Source organism: Carcharhinus amblyrhynchos, chromosome 6 (assembly GCF_965287045.1).
Source record: "Carcharhinus amblyrhynchos chromosome 6, sCarAmb.v2.hapA, whole genome shotgun sequence".
In the NCBI taxonomy this organism is placed as follows: Eukaryota; Metazoa; Chordata; class Chondrichthyes; order Carcharhiniformes; family Carcharhinidae; genus Carcharhinus; species Carcharhinus amblyrhynchos.
The window spans coordinates 51782121-51805992 of NC_137329.1; the positions used below are offsets into that span (position 1 = coordinate 51782121).

Below are 23872 nucleotides of genomic sequence, written 5' to 3' on the forward strand. Positions count from 1 at the left end.
TTAAATACTTTGGGACACTTGAGGTTTGAAAGCCACTGTATAAAGGCAAGTCTTTCAGTTTAAACCAACTTGATAGGCTTTCTAGTGATCCAAGATAAATAATGAAAAACAAAACTGTAGCACAACATAGAGCACTTTTGGGCAATGACAATACAGATCTTGAATGTACTGGGAATGGGTAAGAAACCCTAAAGTTTTCTTCTAAGCAAGACATTGCTTTTTTATATCCATAACCTAAACTGGGAATTATATGCATCTATGTAGAAGAATTACATCCTTTGTGCTCCCTGGGCAGATTTTGTTGAACATTGCTCATTGCATTTTCAATTAGAATTTTTTTTACAAACCCCATAAGCTTGATAATACTTCTATTAGTCACTAATATCCATATAATCTAAGAACACATAGGCCATAAGATGCTACTTCAGGTCTTCCGCTACATACTAACTTTGATATAACTGCAGAATAAATTTATGGTGCTGCAGCATTAAGCGAGAAGCTCAAGTGTATGCATCAATAATGAGAGGAGATTATCCAGTCAACTGGCAAATGGAGTTTAATGTTGGCAAGTGCGAGGTGGTCCACTTTGGTAGGAATAATGGTAGGAAGGATTATTACTTACGTGGCGAAAAACTGCAGCAGGCGACGGTGCAGAGGGACCTCGGGGTCCTTGTGCATGAGTCGCAAAAACCCAGCTTGCAGGTGCAGCAGGTGGTCAGGAAGGCAAATGGGATACTGGCCTTCATCGCGAGGGGGATTGAATATAAAAGTAGGGAGGTCTTGCTGCGGCTGTATAGGGCATTGGTGAGGCCACAGCTGGAGTACTGTGTGCAGTTTTGGGCGCCGTACTTACACAAGGATATTTTAGCCTTGGAGGGAGTGCAGAGGAGGTTTACTAGGCTGATGCCGGAGTTGAGGGGGTTGAGCTATGAGGAGAGGCTGAATAGATTAGGCTTGTACTCGTCAGAGTTTAGAAGAATGAGGGGAGATCTCATTGAGGCGTATAAGATGATGAATGGGATGGATAGGATAGAGGTGGAGAGACTCTTCCCGCTCAGAAAGGATAGTAGGACTAGGGGGCATAGCCTCAAGATAAGGGGGGGGGGGGGGGGGGCGGTTTAGAACAGAGTTGAGGAGGAACTTCTTCACTCAAAGGGTGGTGAATCTCTGGAATTCTCTGCCCGTTGAAGTGGTGGAGGCTGCCTTGCTAAATATTTTTAAGATGCAGGTTGATGGGTTTTTGATGAGAGAGGGGATTAAGGGTTATGGGGAGAGGGCGGGAATGTGGACCTGAGCCACGACAGATCAGCCATGATCTTATTGAATGGCGGGGCAGGCTCGAAGGGCTAGTTGGCCTACTCCTGCTCCTATTTCTTATGTTCTTAATGCTCACCATGTTCGTTACCGCAGCCTGGAACTGCATGGCTATAGCATCAAAGAAATCCCTTAAGGCAATGAATATTCTCTTTAATTTTACAGGTATATTTTCCACTTTAGCATGGGTTACTGGCTAATAATCAAGATGCCAGCAAAGGATCCTGGCTGATGCCAATTTTAACACCCATACTGCTGGTCAGACCGAGATTAGAAAACTCATTATACATTCCTTTATCTAGCCAACCTACCAAAATAGATTGGTTCAACTCATCTCTGGGGCTTTCATCACTAAAGCCAGCCAAAATAAACCAGCTAATCCTCACAGTTATGATTTTGCAATCTAGTGACTTGCTACAGTAGTCATGTATTTAAAAAACATGCAGATAGCCTGTATTCCTTTGCTTGTCAATAATATGATTAACCATATTTCTCTTTTTGTAAGGATTATTACAAGATGGTTATTCTATGGAATTCTATTATTACAAACAAAGAAAGTGAACCTTGGCTATATGACAATGGAAAACTGAGTGATTTTGCAGCATGTTTTATTTCTTTCCTGATTTTATTTCAGCCAATCTCAAACCCCATGGTCCTTCTTCTATCAACTGCTTGTATTAACTACATTTTTCTCAATAAATGCTAGCATTTTTGCACCTTTCGCCAACATATACACATTCAGACTTAACAGTTACATAATTTGCATTAGATCAAATTATTCAATGCTTTACATTGTCAAGTTACAGCAGTAATCTATTTTTTAACTCAGATTGACTTTGCGGACTCTGAAGATTTGTATTTAGAATCAAGGTCCAGAATCCCCCATGACTGAATGCACCTGACAACACTATAAAACATTGGCAATACTTTTCTGGGTGATGGCATTACTCCAGTTTGGGTTTAAATCACAGATGGAATCTGATATCTGCCTGAGTTACTGACTGGAGGGTGCAGGGCTGGTGTGAATATCAACTCCTATTCATCATTCTGCGATTTCCCACTGGAACCTGTGCAAAGGAAATTGGAGTTGGCTGCATTGCAATCTAAAGCTAGACAGCTTACCAAAACATTAAGACTAGCCAGTGGTGAGGTGTAGGAGAATAGGTCATTCATCTCTTTGCATCTACTTCATTCAGTTAAATCATTTAAAACTCCATTTTCCCATCTCTGTTATGTATCCATGAACAACAATTTAATCTCAGTTCTGAAAACTTCAACACATTTTGGGAAAGAAGCGGGTGGGGGGAGGGGGGAGGCAGCGGCGGCTGGAAAATAAAGTTTCAGAGCTTCACCAGCTGTGTGTGAAATGGCACTTTCTGATTCATTTCTCAATGGCAGGGGTCTAACATAAAGATTGTACCCCTTTATTCCCGATTTCCTCCACAAGAGGAAATAACTCCTTTGCATCTATCCTATTACATCCTTTCATCATTTTAAATACCTTGGGTAGAGCATCTCTCAACCATCTAAACTCAAGCTAAAAATGATTTAACATGTGTCATCTATTCTACATTCCCTTCAAAGACAATATAACTTTGTTGAAATTTGTTGCCCAAAACTGAACACGGTATTCAAGATAGGATCTGACCAACTGAAGCATCACTCCCTCTCCTTTACATTACAGCTCCCATGAAAAAGGCCAAACTTCCATTCGCAATTTTGATGACATTTTGCATACAACCTGTACTTAAGTGTCAGTGCCTACAGAGCAGTAAGGTCAAAAAACTCATTAAAATAAGAAAACCAATTTTGGTTACATTTATTGGGGAAAGCAGGTTCAGGGAAATATGAGGTTTACCATGAAAACAAGCCCTGATTTGTGCCCAAAACAAATTAAGTAATTTTTTTAAAAATCTGAGCAAGTCCTTACTGTCACTATTTAATCTGGTCATATCATGTTTGGTAAAGTCATTACTCAAGTTTGGATCAGTCATGCGGAACAGCAAGTGTGACTCTTTCTTGCAACGTGTTAAATTTGTGATGCCAAACAATGTCTTCTGGGACCTTTTCATTGCACTTTAGTCCTGAAAGCCAGCATGACTTTAGTCACGATAAATGGACAGCGCCAGGGCTGTGCTCCCAAGATTCTTTTTTATATTAATATATGAAAACTAACAAATTAACAGAAATGATCAATATATGTAAAGGAGGATCCATTTCCGTCCTGTTAAATATTGGGCACATTTCCTGAGAATTTTGTTCAAAGGCTTTGCTCAAAAATTCATCGTAAGAAAATTAATTAATTCAGATTTGTTTTCTGTACAACACTCCATGGCTGCAACTGGAATGGAAAGGGCAAGATGACATTTAGATTTTTCCCAGTTATGCAATAACAATCTGGTACTGAAGGTTAACAATAAGCAAATAATGCAGATAAACCACAAGACATAGACCATTCCACAGACCAAGTCACATTGGAAGCTTAAGCAACAGGATTTTTAAGTGTGAGATTTGAGAGAGAGAGAGAGAGAGAGTGCTTCTTTGTGTTATTCTGTATCTCCCATCCCCCAGTCACCAGCTTCTCACATGTCGGAAACAACCAATGTGATTACGTGCAAGAGCATCTGCTAGCTTCTCCATAGGGATCTGAGTCAGCCAGAGCTGCAAATAACTTTGACTGTCTACAAGGTTAAAACAAGTTAATACCAAACAAAGCTAGATCCAGAAAAAGAATTGGGATTTAAAAAAAAATCAAAGCTAAAATAATTCAGCTTTTCATGATTCTTCAAATACTGCCCACGTTATCTGGAACAGTAAAATTGTGTAGTCCATAACAACAAACCACATCAAGGTTTTTAAGAATTTGGGAAAGACAGTATCCTCTACCCCTTATTTTACCATTGCTGCAATGGGCTTAAATGCCATTTTTTCCTGAACCAAGAGATACCATCACTTGAAATTCACCAAGTTATAATCATATGGGGTCACTCAGAAAAGCCACGTCTTCTGATATATTAAAAACTCTCCAAAATGAACGAATTAGAAATCTACACCCATTGTCAGGCTCAAAATTGAGTGCATTATCTTTCTCTCATAAGACATTTTCCAATTACTTAAGGTTAGGGAGAGAGTGTAAGCTAGCCCATGACTTCAGGTTTTCCCCAAGTTTACTGCTGCAATCTAACCAACTATTACCTGCGAGTAATGGTCGCACAATGGTTAGCACTGCTGCCTCATGACACCAGGGGATCTGGGTTCGATTTGCGGCTTGGGTCACTACCAATGTGGAGTCTGCAGATTTTCCCCATGTCTGCGTGAGTTTCCTCTGGGTGCTCTGGTTTCCTCCCATAGTCCAAAAGGTGTATCGACTGTGCTAAATTCTCCCTCAGTGTGCCCAAACAGGTGCTGGAGTGTGGCGATTAGGAGATTCTCTCAGTAACTTCAACACAGCCTACTTGCGACACTAATAAATAAATAAACTTAAACTTAGTATTGTCAGTTGTAGGTTTCCTAACCTTTCTTCAGCTAAGGCCATCTGATTCAGGATTAGGCCTGCAGGGTCAACTTCAAGTGAAAGGAAAGGATCCCACCTTCTAGAGACATGTTCGTCTTTCCAGCAGTGTGGCTCACTGATCATCAACAGTGCCTTGGGATGGTGTAGGACAGCATAGCTCCAATACTAGATTACTGAGTCTACCACAGAGATTTGGCTAGGTCCCTATCTTTGAAGCTGCTTTCAATGCTAAAGAAATCCCATTAACCTCCAGCTTCAAGGCAGACAGTCACAAGCTGGTTACTTGGCCACTGACGAGTCGAGGTTTTGAATCCTTGTGAAGTCGGTGACGGGTACCAGGTACCTTCTGTAGTGTCTTGCACAGCTCATCATTAAAATGCACGAGTGCATTACCATGATCATTCTGATTTCAGCATGGACATGTCCTATACTTCAACGTATGGTGACTCTACAGCAGCTATTTGATTCTCAACCCAAAAGCTGATGCTTCCAGGTGTTGAGTGAAAAGTCAGCGCAACTCCCTTCTTGCACTTATTTCACCTTCATGACAGGAATTTACCTCAATGTGAATCTAGCACATGGGCAGGTGTTAATCCTTCTGTTGCATGTTCAGAAATTTAGTAGCTGTTTAGCCATGTCTTTTATACAGTAAGTCTCACAACACCAAGTTAAACTCCCGACAAGTTTATTTGGTAGCAAAAGCCACCAGCTTTTGGAGCACTGCTCCTTTGTCAGTTAAGTGGGAGTTACCTAACAAAGCAGCAGCGCTCCAAAAGCTAGTAGCTTTTGTTACCAAATAAACCTGTTAGACTTTAACCTGGTGTTGTGAGATTTCTTATTGTGTTTACCCCAGTCCAACACCAGCATCTCCACATTATGTCTTTAATGCCATACGAATTGCAACTTTGCTAGCAGTTAAGACAGGCCAACCCTTTAACTCTGTGAAGCCCAGTACTAGAAAACCGCACCAGGCTGCAGTTGGCATCCACTCATTGAGGTTTTCATGAAAAAGTAGAGCAGGTTAAGTTGATGAAAATACATAAAGGCACACAAGGGATGGGATTTTCTGCTCCCCCCACAGCATGTTTTGCAGCAGGGGAGGGAGCCTGCCATTGTCCAGCAGTGGGATCTTTGGTCCCACTGCTATCAACGGGGCATCTGTGGCAGGAACTTGCCAGGAGCAGGAGATGATCCCGCTAGCATGAACGGCTGGAAAATCTCACCCAAGGCCTGTGCATGTTGGGAAATTAATTTGGCACTCTCACTCATGCTGTCAACCGGTAAGGTTTCAGGAACAGTTACATATCCACACTCAGTCCACAATGCGCTCATTGACACAAGTACAAATTCTACAATAAGATGGTGGATGCATGCATTTTGTTCCCATGCTAATTTAACGCTACAGGAAGGCCAGTTTAACACTGCACCTTAAACCATTAAATGACTCTTCTCCTTTGATTTATAGGAACAAGTTGAAAAGGCCTTATGCAAGGAATTCATACACAGTCAACTAGTTTGGTTGGTGGCCAATGGGACCCTTTATCCCAGGGCCATGGTTTTGAGCCCTATACTGGGTGATTATTTTGTCTCAAACATTTCATTCAAAATACATTTATATTGATTTTTTACTAATGATGAAACTCTGCAGTTACAAGAATATAGGTTTGGTTTGCAAGACTATCTCTCACCCAAACTAATTAGTTGCAGGCAGCTTCTACTCACTACTTGAGAAACAGCATTGCTTTCTTTTCCTAAAAAGCAGATATGCATTCTAGTACTGTTTTTTTCACCACTGGCTTCTTTTACTTTGCAAAACTTCTCACTGAACCCATGAACTTCATATTACCACCTTTTTCTCTTGTTGTTTATTTTTTTAAAACTCATCCAAACTTCAGGATTAGATAGGCGAGAGTTTTTACCTTTAAGATTGGAGGCAGCTGAGGGAAGATTTAATTGAAGCACATCAAAATTTGACGGGGTCTTGATAGAGTGGAAATGGAAGGACCTATTTCTAAAAGCAGAGGAATCACCAGACAGCATAGATTAAAAGTGATAGGCTGAAAGATTAAAGGGGAATTGAGAGGCAATTATTTTAACCAGAGAGTGAGGTTAGAAGCAGAAAGCTTCTAAAACATGCAGCATACGGTTATCCATTAAAAGTACCATACTTTACTAAGCTACTGCCAAGGGCTGAAAAATGAATCTCTCAGTTGGCAGACATCTGATGGGCTGAATTGCCACCTCCTCTGCTTTTTTTTTTCCTATACATCTAAAGTCAATCTCCTCACTTCATCCAGTATGACCATCAGATGGACTATTCATAATAATGAAATAAGACAACCAAATAATTCTGCCATTGACGTATGAGATGAGGATGTGGAATTGTGATTATTTGAACATTGGTTCTTAGAAGTTTCGCAAGTCTGACTTTTGTTGTGGTTACCTTAGATTTGAAATTGACCTTAGAGTTATGGCACTACCACACTTAACAAACATGCCAGATCCTACACGAGTAAACTGCTAACTAAAGCATCAAACTCTTCCTACACAATTTTGCTTTCTCCTCATCAGTGTTCACCTACTTACTGTTCATAATATTTCACTGTAACTCTTAAGCATTCAGATATGACAGGGTGCTGTGCAAGAATGCAAGTCTTTTTACGATGATTTTCTCATTATTTTCAGCATCTACAAGAAAGATGTTTGGACAGTTGGTCACAAGGGGTTATGCAAAGGCAAAAGGTATTGGGGTAATTCTTCCTCCCTATGTGGGGAGTGCTTGCCTTCCAATGATTAGGTGAGATTGGAAACCCGTGAGACTTTATATGCGCTAATCTGTATCTCTGCTTTATTGTATACAAGCTCAAAACCCTAGTGCACTGTGCCACCCTGATGTTCCTGTACTAGGTACAATTTCAGAATAACACCTCATCATATTATCATATGTATGTATGAAAGATTGAGATTGACATGCAGTTGTCATGGGAAAAACTGCAGGTCTGAATCAATTATAACACATGTTTTTCACGAACATTGCATGGAGCATCTAATTAGTCTTGTGATATACTAAATTTTTGGGGAGCAGTTCAGTTACTTAAATGATTTTTTTGGGGTTTTTGTTGCCATTGGGACTGTCAGAGGTAAAGCTACAGTTGTAACTCAAAAATATTGGTCTGAAAAGATCCAAGATGAAATGTTTCCAGCATTAATGTGAGACTGGGTTACTCTTCAAAGAAGGAAAAGCAGGATGTGTTCTTGTGTGTTAGCTGAGCAGCTGATCCCCAATTCGGGAGCCTCTGGCATGTTTGACTCGGCGTGATTCCTGCAAGGGCATTTCTTTCAGTTTTAAACTCACTGAATCCCCTCTAGTAGCGTTGCCATTGCCAACAGGAAACACACCGATTTTCCCACCGGCAGCAGTACTTAGATTCCATTTGGGACAATCATGGCCATGATAATAGAATGCACAGTTATTAAAGAAACAGCATTCAAGTTCTTCCACTAAAGTTCCTATTTCTAGCATTCACCGGGTAGATTTCCTCATTTTTGGCTAGGCAAGGGAACTCGGAACTGTCTAAAATCTAATGCTGACAAATTTTGAGGTGAAACAAATTATTGAAAACATTTACAATTTTTTTGCCATTTCAAGAACCTGGCTATTAAAATGATTGCTCTCAGGGTGCCTGCAATTTCTTTCCATTAACTGATTTTGTGGTAAAAGGAGACACTTACAGGTCACAAACTTTTTATAAAATGCATAATTCAGCAACAGAAAGCAAAACTGCCCTTAAAAGTATCTCCCACTTTGAACAGTCACAGGCTCTGACATTGAGCATGTGCAGAAGTGTTCCCCCTAGTACTGCAGCACAAATAAACACATGGCCCAGATACTTGGGGCACAGCTTCCAGGTGCAATTTCATAACATGGAGCGTTTGGGTGCAGTCTGAGCTAGCTTGAGATAACTCTATAATCTCCAATATTTTTAGTAGCAGACTTGGAATTGCATTTAGTGATGAAGTTAAAGTATAATTTCTGACGCAGTCAGTAGCATCAAATTTTGGCAGGGTTTAACTACATTTCAGGTGAAAAATCTAATTTTCTTCCCAGTATATTCACTTCTGTCTTTATTTGTTCAAATAAATTTCCACTCACCCATCTTTGGAGAGCATTTGGCGGAAGAAATCATTTGCAGCAAGCTTGATGGCCTTTTCAGGCGTAACTAGGGTAAGATTGACAGCAGCTCCTACAGTGACGTAGACAGAAAAGAACAAAGAAGCATATCCAGTTATGAAAAGTATTTTTTTTCTATCTAAAACTTCAACTTAGAATAGGTCAAACCAACGAGGCAAATACAACAGCAACATGTAAGCCAATATAAAGCAAAATCATAATCTAACAGAGTTATTTGCACTTAGGTGACTACATGGTCACAACTTTCAAATGTTGCATGAAAGCACTAATTGAAGGTAGCAAACTGCAGAGGATGGAAATAGCACAAGGATAATGTACAGTTAGTAAGGGAAAGCTTTGAAAGAGGCTGCAGTTCTTAAGTGAGGAGTTTAGTGCTAAAGTAATTCATGGAGGGACATGCAGCCAACTATGCATAATGACTTATTACTTTTACATGACAGTGCACACTTTCAGCTTCCTTCTTTTCAAAGACTGATTGCATGACATTAGCCAGCAAACATATACGCAGGAGCACCCAATCTGACGGGATTTCACTGTTATATGAACACATTATTAGACCAGTTTTAGAATCAAGTAAAAAATATGCACCTATAATTGTTAATAATTTTAGGTATTTTCCAGATGCAAAAAATATACGATGAAGGAGAAACAATAGCTCGGCTCTAAGCCAAACACAGCTTTTGAAAGCCAGGGCTGCCACCATTTAAACTCTGCATGCATGTCTCATTGTCAACTCTTTGCTAGGCACAGACATAGGAACAGAAATGATAGAGAAAGGGGAAACAATATTGTTCTTTGACTTCCCACCCTTCCTGGGTTCCCAAATTTTGCGAAGTCCAAAAACGAACACAAGGAACAGCTGCTTACATATACAAATTATTTGAACTATTGAATGGTCTCAATATTTAATATTTTTTCAGGTTTGTGCTTGACCCAAGTAAAACTAGGTACAACACTTAATTTCTGAATTTGGTTGCCACTCTTTTTGTTGGTGCTGCTGAACTTCATTACGAGGTTCTGATAGCTTTGTAGTCAAGGAACAATTTGAACAGGGCTGGTCCCATTATTTGATGACAAACTCAACATTTCCAGGTACACAGACAGATGGAACAAGCTGGGGCTGTTCTCCTTAGGAAAAAAGAAAGTTGGGAGGAGATTTAATAAAGATCATGAGGGGTCTGGACAGAGTAGATGGAATAAAACTGGTCCCACTGGCAGAAGAGCTGAGAACCAGAGGACATTGATACACGATGATTGGCAAAAGAAACAGTAGCAACACGAGGAAATTCTTTTTGCACAATGAGTGGTTAGGATCTGGAAATGCTCCGCCTGAGACTTAAATGGAGTCAGGTTCAACCATGGCTTTCTAAAGTGAATTGGTTAAATTATCTGAAGATAAAAAGAATTGCATAGCTAGAAGGAAAGGGCAGAGAAACAGTGCAATTTAATTTGCTCTTGCAGAGAGAATGGGCACGATGAGCTGAATGGCCTCCTTCAATGCAGTAACAATTCTATATTTATGAAAACCTTTCATTAAAGCTGCTGCAAAATAAAACTGAATATTTGTTGCTTGCTTATATTATTTACAATATCCTACATGGCTGAACCCAGGAACCTAAGAAATAGGAGCAGCCCCAGCAACTCTGTAGAGAAGTAAACTCACATCTGAATATTGCAATTTCAAGATGCTAAAGGCAGAGGGTTTCTTTAAAAAATATATACAGGCCCAGATAAAGAGAGAAGTAGCAATACTACACCCTTCATGTATCCTTAAGTTGCTCCCAGGTACTATACAGTAGCTATAAAATTTGTGAAGTTGGCAGCCTACTGCTCGGAGGGAATCTCTGAGCATACTGTAAAGATAGAAAAACCTGGACAAATGGGAAATAAAATCAGTCACAATTTAGTGAAAAAAATAGTAAACTTCCTTTTGCTACTAGACTCAGATTAGGAACCTGAAAATTATTTACAGTAAAGGAGGTGTACTTGGAGGGATAGTCATATGCAAACACATGCTGATAGCTGGACATGGGAGAAACATGGTAAAGACATCGATACTCAATCTCTCCTGCAACCCCTTAGACAGCGATGCATTCTGGTATAAAGAGGATGAAATATTTCACAGTTCAATTCATCTTTCATAATCAGATTTCAAATTGGGAAACTCTAAGCAGTTCCTGCTCTACTTCAGTTATACTTGTGCAAGTAGCAATGCTCTTAACTCAGAATGTAGACATTGTAATTGAATGGGGGATTCCCCCATTCACAAAAGGCAGAAAATGTTATGGTAAATAGGTTACCGAGTTCTTGGTCTCACAGATTAGTGTATGCAAAAAGGAAAATAAAAAGGTAGTCATCTCCACATGCCTCGGAGACAATTGGGAAAGCTGACGTGAACATCTCCCTCCTGTTCTCCTGATTGCCCCTTAGCCCATGTATGTCTGCAATCAGGTCAAATGGAATCTAGGGAGAGGAAAAGACTACTCTCATCATTAGTTATTTGGTCATTAGTGGAATAACGTAACCAAATCAAGCAAGTAATGGCTGAAGTCAAGTGATTTGCTGGCAGATTGCTGTTGGTTTTTTTTTCCCAACAGCCTCCAGGTGATTGGTGGCAATTTCAATACTTTTAGCAGTAGCTCATTGCACTAACAACCAAAAAGTGATATGAAGATATCTTCCGATCATAAACAATGACTCCCAACAGATGGATTACCAAATTGCTCATGTTTTCTTTGTTCAGTTTACAGCTGAAAAACTGGCCAATTAAATCAGAATTATGCAAAGGACAAATAAAAATGGGTGCTTCATTGATGTGGAAAGATAGGACCCAAGTTCAATTTCACATTTACCAAATTCGTGAATGCAGCTGCAATCAAGCAAAAGGCTGTTGCTTTCTTGTAGCAGGCATAAAAATTGAAAGGTTTTTAATGCATTGTTGGAGGTCTCTTAGCAACAAGTGCAACAAAGCAGCACCGGGAAGGTCTGAAAGCTAATTTTCAGACTGGCCACATGATAAGACAGGAAAGAAAGTGATTAAAAAGTGTGCATCATGATTCATGTAATGTGATGCACAATGTCAGATGATCAGCTCCATTATATTACATCTGATCTCTGATAAATTTTAAACCATCTGCCTTTCTTCATGACATTCTGATGCTTCGATCTTTAGCCATAATCTTTTTGGACTGAGGAAAATAAATTTGCAATGTAATTAAGCCAGAATAAAAACTAATGCTCTTCCAAAAGGCTGAATCATATCATGTGACCATTAGAAGACTAATTGCCCAGCTTCTGGATAATAGCTCCTATAAAAAAAATGTGCCTGCACTTCAACAATACAAGGATGTTAGTCAGTTAACTAATGAATGACATGTGACTTGAGATAGGAACTTGAAGCACTGTCATTTCCAAGTCATGTGCCATCCTGACACAGACATACATCACTGGCCCTTCAACATTACTGGGTCAATATCATGCTCTCCCTACCTAAAACTAGGGCAAGCTCACCACAAGGACGTTTTGAAGCAGTTCAACAAGAAGGCGGCCCACCACCTGAGCAAGACAACGCACAGCGTGCAATAAATGCAATCTTACCACTGAGGCCCACATTCGGAGAATGATTTTTTTTAAAGTATTAAAATAACCAAGTCAATGCAATGGTCCACAACGATGAACGTCTTTTTTAAAAAGAAAACAAATTAATTTTGTGTATAGGCTGAAAACATTTAAGACTATCAACTTGGATAAATGTGAGTGAGCTCCATGCATAACACCAGTTAGTACGAAAATGCACCCTTCTCCAAAATTGTCCCTTCACCACTCCGTACAAAAAGCATTTTATTCAACGTCCCCATTCTTCCCCCAAAAAAGGACATTGCAACAAGTTCTTTCATTTTATGCATTTGCCATACCATTAAAAGTGGCACTGGTCTTTTGAGTGCCCATATTTTCTCGTCCTCTGAAAGAAAACAAATAAGGTATTTTCACATCTACATTTTACGACTTCCTTTATAACAGCTCTGTATACATTTCCCACTCGCATATTCATATAAAAATCTCACAAGGACCTTCAAATAGCTCAACTACAAAAATAAAACAAATTTTAACCAAAAAAAGTGTAAGCAATGACGAGCTGCAAAAATGATTTCAAACAGAGATAAGTAGTTCTGCCTACATGCAATATGCATAAGGACATCACTCAATGTAATACTGAATTGTACAGACAGAGAAGGCTCTGGCTGGTCTGTGCTGAGTTAGCTGAGGTCAAGGGGAATAACAAAGGGAATACTACAATCAATATCAGTGTCTAGACTAGAAGCAAGTGGGGAGGAGAAAGCAGATGCTGGTGTGAGTCCTAATAGAAACAAGTATAAATTCAGCAGGCAAAGGTAGAAATGGGCTTATGTATGAAGTGTTCCATGCCCCCACAATCAAATGTATGGACTTGGAATCTTACATTAGGTGATAAAAGGAGCATTGATTTATTGTAACTGAGTCAATGCCTTTTGGAGAGAGTCCAAGTACATTTTTGTGCATAAAGGCCACATATTTATATTAAATTGAATTCAATCATATCACAGTAAAGTCAGAAAGACGTACTGGTTAGGTGCACTGGCCATGCTAAATTCTTCCTCAGTGTACCTGAACAGGCACCGGAGTACGGCGACTAAGGAATTTTCACAGTAAATTCATTGCAACTTTAATGTAAGCCTACTTGTTACACTAATAAATAAACCTTAAAACAAAACTTTAAAAAGCTGCCTCCAAGAACCTCGATTTCCTCTTTTATTTTCCTTGATATGGAGGCAAAAAACATAATTTGATAGACAAGCCCTTTAACTTCTAACCTTTCTCATTGCTGCAGCCTTTCTTGCTTTAAACTTACCCTATAATTATATAGTGGTCAGTACTTCACTGAACTTTCTATCCACTTCCTTCCATGCTCCAAATGCACCAGGCTATCAAAATCCGAGCTGAACATCACCCAATCACAAAACTTCACCTTTTATTTCTATTTGGGCATGTTCCTATACAATCCTTGCCACAGTGTGCTTGTTGCATTGTCACAATCACAGATATGGAATTGTAGTGGTAATGATACCAACCAGCACAGTTCAAACTGAAACACTGCAAGCTGTGAATTTGAATGCAGTCTCTTAATTTGCAGGTGAGTACTGCAAAATGAATGCAATGTAATGGTGTGATTGTGGCAAAATATAAAACTAACTGCTTCACTGTTGTCTTCCAGGGCAAGAACCTGCTAATCCTACATTAACATAGTTGTCTCTTCTGTCTAGGCACTTTCAGGGCAGCACAGAGACAGTGGCTAGCCTCAAAGCACCAGGGCCAGATTCAATTCCGGCCTCAGGCCACCATGTGGAGTTTACACGTTTTCATCAGGTCTGTGTGGATTTCCTCTCGATGCTCCAGTTTCCTCCAACAGTGCAAAGATGGGTAAGTTAGGTTGATTAGCCCTGATAAATTGCCCCTTAGTGTCAGGAGAATCGATAGGGTAAATATGTCAGGTTATGTGGATAGGGCTGGGTGGGATTGTTGTAGGTGCAGGTTCAACGAGCCAAATGGCTTTCTTCTGCATTGTAGAGATTCTATGTTGTATTCTTCCACAGAACAAACCAAAACAGTCGTTGGGTTCAACATTAGATGTAGCTATGTGAACAGACATCGGATAAATAAACGAATGTGAACAAGGCCTCTCCAATACAAAATTTGCTTAACGTTCACCGTTTTAAATAGGCAGTGAATTCCATCCAGACTACCAGCTGGAGCTGCTGAGTTGGAACAAAAATATTTCCATACAATCTACAAACTATACAGTATTGCGGTGCAGTGGCCAGCTCTTTTTCAGAATGTTCAAGAGCTTCATTTTCCAAGGAAATTTAATACAAATGAGTTGCTACTGTAAATGTGCTGAAATGTCTTATTGAGATGTGATGCTTTAAAGTTGCACTATTCTGTTTGCTGCAAAATCCACTGCAAGCTTTGAGAATTGCTTCTAGTGCTTCATTTTTACAGGATTTCAGAGTACCAAGAGCAACAAATGTGAAAACTAAAGATATCAGATGGCACAAATATTACTGATCACAAGTTATTTTGCTGCTAATCATTTCAAAAGGCCCTCATAGAATTACACAGCAATGGTGGAGGATAACTGCTTCCACAGGTTTTGGTTCAGCAGGATGGTAGATGTGAATCTGAGCCATCTGTTTCATCCATATTCCTTTGGTCACCTTCTCCTCAAAAAGAGTCACAGTTCTTCACTAATAGGCCCATGTTTCATTCTTCAGTTTCCCAGTACCTCATTATCCCATCAAGTTGGCAAGCTTTCTGTATACCTACTGAAGCCCAGCTACATTCTTTCTATGACTGATTCTCAAGACTGCACAAAATACATTAAATGAGACCTGATTAATGCTCAGTGGTAACTTCCTGATGTACACTCCATTTTTCTTTGTGAGCAACATGATAGGTTTTTCCAATAAAGCTAGATATTGTGTTGATGTTTTTAGGTGTCTTTATGATTCTCAGATTCACTTGGTCAGTATTCCTTTGTTTATTCTCTGCATCTCCAAATGCATGGTTTTAGATTTTTCTACATTTAACTGCACCTGACTTTTATTTTAATTCTTTTGTGGGAAATGGGCCTCTCTGGCAACCAGCATTTGTTCCTCATCTTGGCTTGCTAACCCATTTCAGAGGATAGTTCAGAGTCAACCACATTATTCTGGATCTGGAGTCACATGGAGGAAAGCACAGTGGTTAACACTGCTGCCTCACAGCACCAGAGACCTGGTTCAATTCTAACCCAGGTGACTGTGTGGAGTTTGCACATGCTCCCTCTGCCTCCATGGGTTTTTTCCTGGTGCTCCATTTTCCTCCCACAATCCAAAGGTGATTTGCTTAGGTGGATTGGTCATGTTAAATTTCCCCTTGGTGTCCCAAGATGTGCAGGATAGGTGGATTAGCTATGTAAACGCATGGGATTTCAGGGAAAGGGTGGGGGTGTGTGTGGGCCTGATAAGATATGCTTTGGAGAGTTGTTGTAGACCCAACGGGCTGAATGGTCTCCTTCTAGACTATGGGATTCTCTCTTCTATAAAGTAGGCCAGCCCAGGCAAAGTTGGAAGATTTCCTTCTCTGAAAGGGCATTAGTGAAACAGATGTGTTTTTACATAATTGAACTAGTGCTCAATACCTGGTTTTTGTTAACTGTTATTAATTTAATAATTTAAATTCCCCCAGCTGCTGTGATAGGATTTGAACCTCCTTTGGAGAATTAGCCTGGGCCTCTGGATTACTAGTCCAGTGACATTATCACTACACCATCATCTCCTCACACACTCTCCATCCTCCACTGGATTAAATACCTAGATTTTATGGATGGTACCAAAATAGGAAAAGCCACCAACATTCCCTTTCCAGGCTTATTTACAAAAATATGTTGAACACTAAATCCCACAAATCTTCACTCACCATACTCCTCTGCCCTTTAGACAGACCTTGGTTTCTGAGCATACAATCACAGTTCAGTCCATCTCAGCCATGCTGACATAAATATCAAATGCGTTACTTTTCAAAATTTTCTGTGAGACACAAATACTATTTCTGGCACAAGGGAACAGGTGTGCACTGTCTTGCAGGACTGCAGCCTCAGCTACTTCAGCCATATAGCCAATGCTAAGCATGTTCACAACTCAGCATGTTCTTGACACGAGAGGAAGCAGAGAGGAGTCTTCAGGCAGAGATCCACAAATGGTGTGCCAGTGGTCTGATACTCCAGAACAGGGAAGTCACAACAAAAACTAAAACCAGGCAACAGTGTGGACATTCAAAAGAAACTCTCCCATTGTATTTGCCAGCAGTTCACCAGAGGTCTGACTGCAAATTCCAATAGAGTTGGTTCAGGTCATTCCAGTAAAGCCTTCCTCCCACAGTACTGCCCACTTCTAGACATACCTTGCAGGGTCTCTTACAGAATGACAATTGAGTTTTGTGGACAATCTTATTCAAAGAGTACCCAACCTTTTGTAAGCAGTCCTTGAGGGGCCCACACCCGCAAAATGTGCATTAGTGGAAGGAATTGAGCTGCAGTTACATCTAGCAACCTCCTGCTCCTTCTCTGCTACCACCTTACATATTCACTAGCTGGGCTGGTACTTGGAACATAATGCAGTGGTTTGTTCCTGCCTGCTGGGACCAATGGCAGACTGTTCACCAGGTCCACAAAAGAAATAACAGAATATATATTACAAGCAACCCATGAATGTAGTCACCATGTGACAATATGCTTCATGTCTTTTCACTTGTATGCATCAGTGAGCGAGTGAAAGAAGGCAGCATCATAAGCACTAGCCCAAAATTGATGGAGACTTCCAATGTCACCATTTCACATTTCCACTCTGCAACATGGTCCTCCCAAGGATATTGAGAATTTAAAATTATAAGGCATTCTTCCAATATAAATCAGTTCTGTTTGTGTTATGCTCCATGTTGCTGTGTTAGCAGAGTCGTCGTTTTAGATAACGCAAATTTCAACCATACATGTCATGATACACAAGCACCTATCGTAGAAACGAGGGTGTGTTTGAAGAACATAGGTTCTATGAATTCTTAAATGATTGAAATGCAACAACAGTTTCAATTACTATTTGTGCATCTGTTTTTCATCCATTGGTAAACATTCAAAAGTCTGGAATGTAATACTGAAGGAGACTACAGAGAAGACAGACACAATGAAATGTTTTAGGCACAAGAAATAAAACTTTTAATTTGTGGCACTTGGGGGATTAGCAGGTCGTCGAGGTTGGGAAAGAAAGGGGTGCTGAAAGAGTCAAACTTGATGCAAATTAGGATATGGACAGCAGATTGTGGGATCAGAAACCCAGCTTGGGATTTAACAACAAGGTCAGAGGCTGGGAATTCTGTGGAGAATAGCTCACTTCCTGACCCCGTAAAGCCTGTCCTTCTCCGCAAGGTACAAGTCAGGCGTGTGATGGAATACACGTGGAGTATATTCCTGGATGAACACAGCTCCAGCAACACTCAAGAACCTTGACACAATCCAGGTTGAATCAACCCACTTAATTGGCACCATATACATCTTGTTAGGTTGTCAGAAGTTTAATTTTTTTTTGTCTACACCCATGGCTTTCACATGGCTCTTGAGGACTGTACATAGTGGATACTGTTGGAGTGGCTATGCAGCATAAATAGCAGGGGCATGAGGAGTATAAGGGGGCATGGGCAAGTGAAGGATGATGCTTCGTGGACACATGAACACTTTTGGGAGCTGGGCTACTCCCCCTCAGGAACTGAGGTAGACCCTCTAACCAACCCACTACCACATCCACACTCCACCTGTGAGCACTGCTGCTCAGGAACAATATCTGGATGCCACGTTTTGCTTGGGAAAACAAAAATCTTGGCCAAAGTCAGTCACGAGTTGGGTGTGACTTCCAAAAGCTGCAAAAAGGGCTTGTCTCATGTTTCCTGAGCCAGAGAGGAAAATCTGAGCCAGTGTTTCAGCTTATGATCTTTTGTCAGTACTTGGGAAATTACATTGGATCACACTCCTGTGAAGCACATTTGGACATTTTATTACTTTAGAGATACTATATAAAAATAAGTTGGTCACTGACCTCAAAGTACAACGTAATCCCTTACTACTTTGGCTAAACACTGAGGGATAGGGAGTTAAAATGTTTCACTAGATATGAATTGCACTGCAAACTAATAACGGAACAACATGACAACAGAAAATTTAAAACACCTACCTCGATACATCCCAAAATAGCCATCTGATCGGATTGTCTTAATAAGGCAGTCAGACCTGAAATTAAAAAAAAAGAGAATTTCAACTCTCTTCAGCAAGTTTAGAAAAAAAACATATTTTAAGCAATATCTACAGCACCTTCTAGAGTTACTCACATAATCAACAACAGGAAGAGATAGACATGGGAAGATTTCCTCAAATTGTTATTTTGTGATGAAATTGAAAACATGTTCTCCATTCCCACATTAACAATTTCACAACAGATCATGCACAGATAAAAGCTAGTTCCACAATGCAAAGTCTAATTGCCAATAAATTTAAATCATTGGACAAGGAGAGCTCGAAGTATGTGATTTACTTCAAATACCAAGGCAGGTTAAGAAGTCAACAGATCATTATGACTTCCTCATCTTTTAATTATTTTTAAGTTATTTTCTCTTATTTGTCACACACTCTGTGGTTGACTGACTGCAATCAATCTTTTTCTTTGTGATCATAGGAATTGCTCTATTTCCCTTTCCCCCGCCAGGATGTATCCCCTTAGTTCACCAAAAAGTCATTTTTTGGGGCAGCCTATTGACCTATCTCACCTTCAGCTTTTCCAATTAAAAAAAGCTGGGCAGCTTTTCTTCTTATTTCCTTCAGCTTCTGGGGAACAGTTTTCAAATTTGGGTTACACAACTCTATCGCACATGCACAGCCAAAATTACAAACTCATAGGCTACCATTCTATGGCACCATCATTTTCAGGTCAGCCAGGACTTATGCTTTTTTCTAAAAAAAAACACTGCAGCTCAGTCTTGTCCACTTTTGGTGACTGATGGCAAGTTGAACAGCTTCCTATTGGAATTATATATTGTCTACAATATTTTGGTACTACAGCTAGCAATCAAGCACCAGTAAAGCCAATTAACATTTCCTCTCTCAGGGGCTCAAGCAGTGAGGCTTCTTTCTACTTGGATGATCTTTACTTTGCCATTTAGGATTGTGTTACAGGTACATAGCGTGAGGGTTCTCCTTGGCTCTTCTCCTTTCCCTTCTCCTAGTTCATGATGGTGTTCCTAATCCCTTCTCCAATCTCTGCTGCTGTTCTTCAAGTGGTGTATGATTCTCCCTACTATTCACCCCAGCACACTTATACTCCAACTTATTCCTCAGTGTCCTTCCCACAATGTATCTGTTGCTGCTTCTCTCAAAGCTCAAACCCACGTACATACTGAGGCAGGCAATTCCCAACTTATGAGATCAAGATTTCTCCAGTTCACAATTTGTGATCAATTGACAATGTTTATTACCAGTCAATGGCTTTCATTCAGCATCACTTCCTGTCATTAACCTTTCCTTCAAGGGAACATGCATAGTTTGATCCATAGACCAAGCAGCACAAGCATAAGGTAGGAAGAGGCCGGTAGCTTTGTAGCTGATAGCAGAGTTGGTAAAATTGATCACATGGGGTCACTTCGATGAAATGCAGAAAGCTTTCAATGTACAGACTTTTATTAGTAAATGCAAACAGATGGACATTGGCTCTAAAACGCTAATTGTGCATGTAATGCAGCCATCATGTATCTGCACAGCACAACTGTACTAACTTAGATCTTGCAGAAGGTGTAGAGGCATGGATCTTGGAGCTGGTTACCTACACAGAGGAACAAAACAGAACGATGGGAGACCAAAAACTGGGATAAAAGAACGCAAATTTGAAACTAAACATCTACTAGAGAAGAAAATTAACAAAAACACACTTTACATACTGACAGGCAAAGCAGATAATGCAACCCAAACATCAGTGTTGGATCTAGTGCCAACACAACCATCTCCTGTTTCTCCTTATCACAGTACGTCACGAATAACATTCATATTGAAAAGGTCCTTCAACTTTAAAATGAGGAACAAAACCTTTGGAACTTGCACATGTTTCCACTCTCACGAAGTTCAGGAACTGAATGCAATATTTATCTACTTCAAACAGGATCAATGTGACAGACACAGTTACTGCCAGCTGGCATAACCTGGTAGCTCACAACTTGGAAAAGTTTCATAGGTTAAGGACTGAAAAAACTGCACCTGCTCTTGCTGAAAAGAACCATCAATGTCTGTGTCTTGGTGTTTTCTGGCTTTCTTCCTTATGCTGTTTCCCCTTTACTGCAGCTATTCTGTTTGCCTCAACTACACATTGTGGTAACTGGTTTCACATTATTACTCTTCTTTGGGTAATGTTTTTTCCCCAAATTCTCTACTGGATTTATTGTGGATTTTATTTTTATTTCCTAGTTTGAATCCCCACAAGAAGAAATATCTTCTCCAAATTTACCCCATCAAACCTCAAGATTGCAATCTGGTCACCACTCAGCTCTCTCTTTTCAATAGAAAAGAGTTGCAGCTTGATTAAGCTTTCCTGAAAAAAAAACTTGCACTTATAAAACACATTTCACAACCTCAGGACCACCCAAAGCACTTTTACAGCCGATAAAATTTTTCCTAAATGCAGTCATTGCTGTAATGTATATCTTCACAGGTCTGGTATCATCCTTGTGAAATTTTATCAAACCCTCTCCTCTTCTTCATATACTAAGACCACCAAAACTGTGTACATTACTCATGGTCTAACTGAGGTTGTATATAAATGCAACATAACTTCACAGCATTTTAATACTTTTTGTAACAAAAGTCAAATTTACCTCAACGCTGAGAGCGGAGGTTAAGAAGTTCAACTTCAGACAAATCTCGGTCTTTACGCACATTCACAGATCAGAAGCAGGCTGCACATACACAGTTAGGTAGTTCATGTTCTTTGGGCAAAAGAGGCCCAACACACTGGTGCAGAAATGAAAAGTGGACAAAAAACTGAATCATGTGGCTGGGAGAAGAGCACCACTGCCAGCAAGTGTCACAAGCAGGGGACAGGAAGAGTTCCTAAAAGTAGATACCCAGACAGGGGACAGGGACAGAAACAGTCCCAGTTCAGTTAAAAAGAGAGAAGAGCACAGAAAGAATTTCCAAAAAAAAAGGTCTGCAGATAGCGGACTAAATGGACAGGGCTCAGGAGAAGCCCTGGTAAGAGATCCAAGGAGGCAGCAGAAGGTTGGTGATTCTATGCTGCAGGGTAACAGTACCCCTCTTGGAGTAATAATATTCTGTTTGGTGTAGGTGAAGAGATAAATTTGCGCTTATGAATTGATGATCGAGTGCATACCTGGGAATCCAAGGCAACGGAATCTCTACAGACAAGACTGAAACCCTATGAGGAGGGTTATCGTTGATACCATTAAGTTAAGAGTGACTTTTGGAGAGAATTTCCAGATTAAATCTTCAAAAGTGATAGCTGAAAATCTTGGAGAGAAAGCCAAGAATTTTTGAAATTGGTTGACTCTCAGTGTTTGCTGTCATCTGGGTGTGTTGTCTAGTCATCTTTGGACTCTGTCTTGGTGGTACCTGTCACTTATGGGATTGTGTGGTGTGTTTGAGCAGAACTTACTTGTTGATTAACATATGTCTCATCAAATCAGACATGACAGTATATAAATATTGTAAATTGTTTCATCTTTCTGACTTTGGTGAGTAAAATTTATTTCTGTTTGTGCAAGATCATGAAAGCTTGTGACTTTATTCCAATAGTAAGTGTCTTGAATCTCAAAACGTTATTGGTCCATAACAGAATCTTTTCAATAACTTGGAGACTAGTCCTTCTTGAAATAAGCTTGAGCATTTTGTTCTGTCTTTACAGCCTTGTTAGCTTGCAAATTTACTTTTAATAATTTGTGCACCCGCACCTCAGATCTTTTTGCTCCTCTCTAGTCACTGGTTTATGTCCAAATCCAGAAACATGCAAACAGTTATCACAACTGGATAAAGTGCAGGAGGAGAGCCACAAACCAAATTTAACATGGGTTCAATTCAATTTAAATCAAGGTAACTGAAATAGAATTTAATGTCAATGATTTAGATTCTAACTCTGGCTCCAGGATAGGATTAGAGCAGATTGGACAAAGGATTATGGCTCGCATTCTGACTTTTCTTTGATGGTGATTAAAATCTAAGAAAAACGTGTTCAAAAAAACCTCAATTTATAACACACAAGACTTTTGGTTTCTAGTTTACATGACAGAAACTTCCAGATCACTAAAGGCCAGACAGATGGCAATTCTTGGATAGTACGCTTGGGCGGCATTAAGATAATCCCCAACCAGGCCACATAACAAATTTAATCTTTCCCCCTTCCTGGAACTGGATTCATATTCTATTTGTCAGAACCTACACACAGGCTACATGGAAGGAAATTGTTTGCAGATTACAGAACAAGTAATTCACTGCTCCTGTGCAATGTTTTACCTCATTAGAGCATCATGATTTAAAAAAGAATGTTGACCACAGCAGCTAAATTTGCAAGGATTTTTTTTTTAAGCAGAGTTGAAAAAGGAGGAATATAGTAGTTGAGGGTGGTACGAGAAATGTCAGGGGCTCAAGTACAAAAATCTCCGCCTTTCTTTTAAGAAGGAAACAATGGTGGCAATTTTTACCTTTGCTGTTGGGTCGTAAACTAGTGAGATAAATTGCCCGCCAGTTGTAGAACCTGCCCAATCTTTGTTTCAATGGAAATGACAAGAAACTGAAATCAAATTGTTTGCATTTGATAGCAAGGAAAATAACTTGAGCTAAAATTGTTCATCCTTTTGTTTGCCATCCAATGATTGGGATCATTTCACCATTGCTAATTGAAGCATTGAAGAATATCTAGACAACATGATCGAAAAGATCATTCTTGACCAACCTCCCCGAATCTCAAGGAAGTGACATTCCAAGTTGATTGATAAATCCTCAAACAGATACTAGGCAATCAAAGTACCAAAAGGCAGTTGATAAAAGTTTCACATAACATATACTAATTAGATTCATAAGTGTGGGGTTTCTGGCAACACTTGGATTTGGAAAATAAATTGGAAGCAAAGCATAGGTAAGAACATGTAATGAGGGGTAATGCCAGGATTGAGGGGGCGGAAATTAGGGGCAGTATGAAATAGGGTTTTCCAGGACGAATACTGAGACAACTGCTGTCTAT

The 23872-nt window shown here is 39.9% G+C and overlaps 1 protein-coding gene across 3 annotated transcripts in view; it reads right to left on the reverse strand.

Annotated features, from left to right (window-relative positions):
* LOC145343918 (mitochondrial glutamate carrier 1-like) overlaps positions 1 to 23872 on the reverse strand; it is a 117052-nt gene that overhangs the window by 26435 nt on the left and 66745 nt on the right. For 2 of the 3 annotated variants that reach the window (XM_080190449.1, XM_080190450.1), the window contains exons 4-5: positions 18815 to 18870; positions 8982 to 9072 (exon numbers count right to left, since the gene is read on the reverse strand). In XM_080190449.1, coding sequence (XP_080046575.1) covers positions 8982 to 9072; positions 18815 to 18870 — 147 coding nt within the window. Of the gene's footprint in view, positions 1 to 8981; positions 9073 to 18814; positions 18871 to 20405; positions 20453 to 23872 lie in introns of all 3 variants that reach the window. The other variant, XM_080190451.1, reaches the window with a different exon arrangement.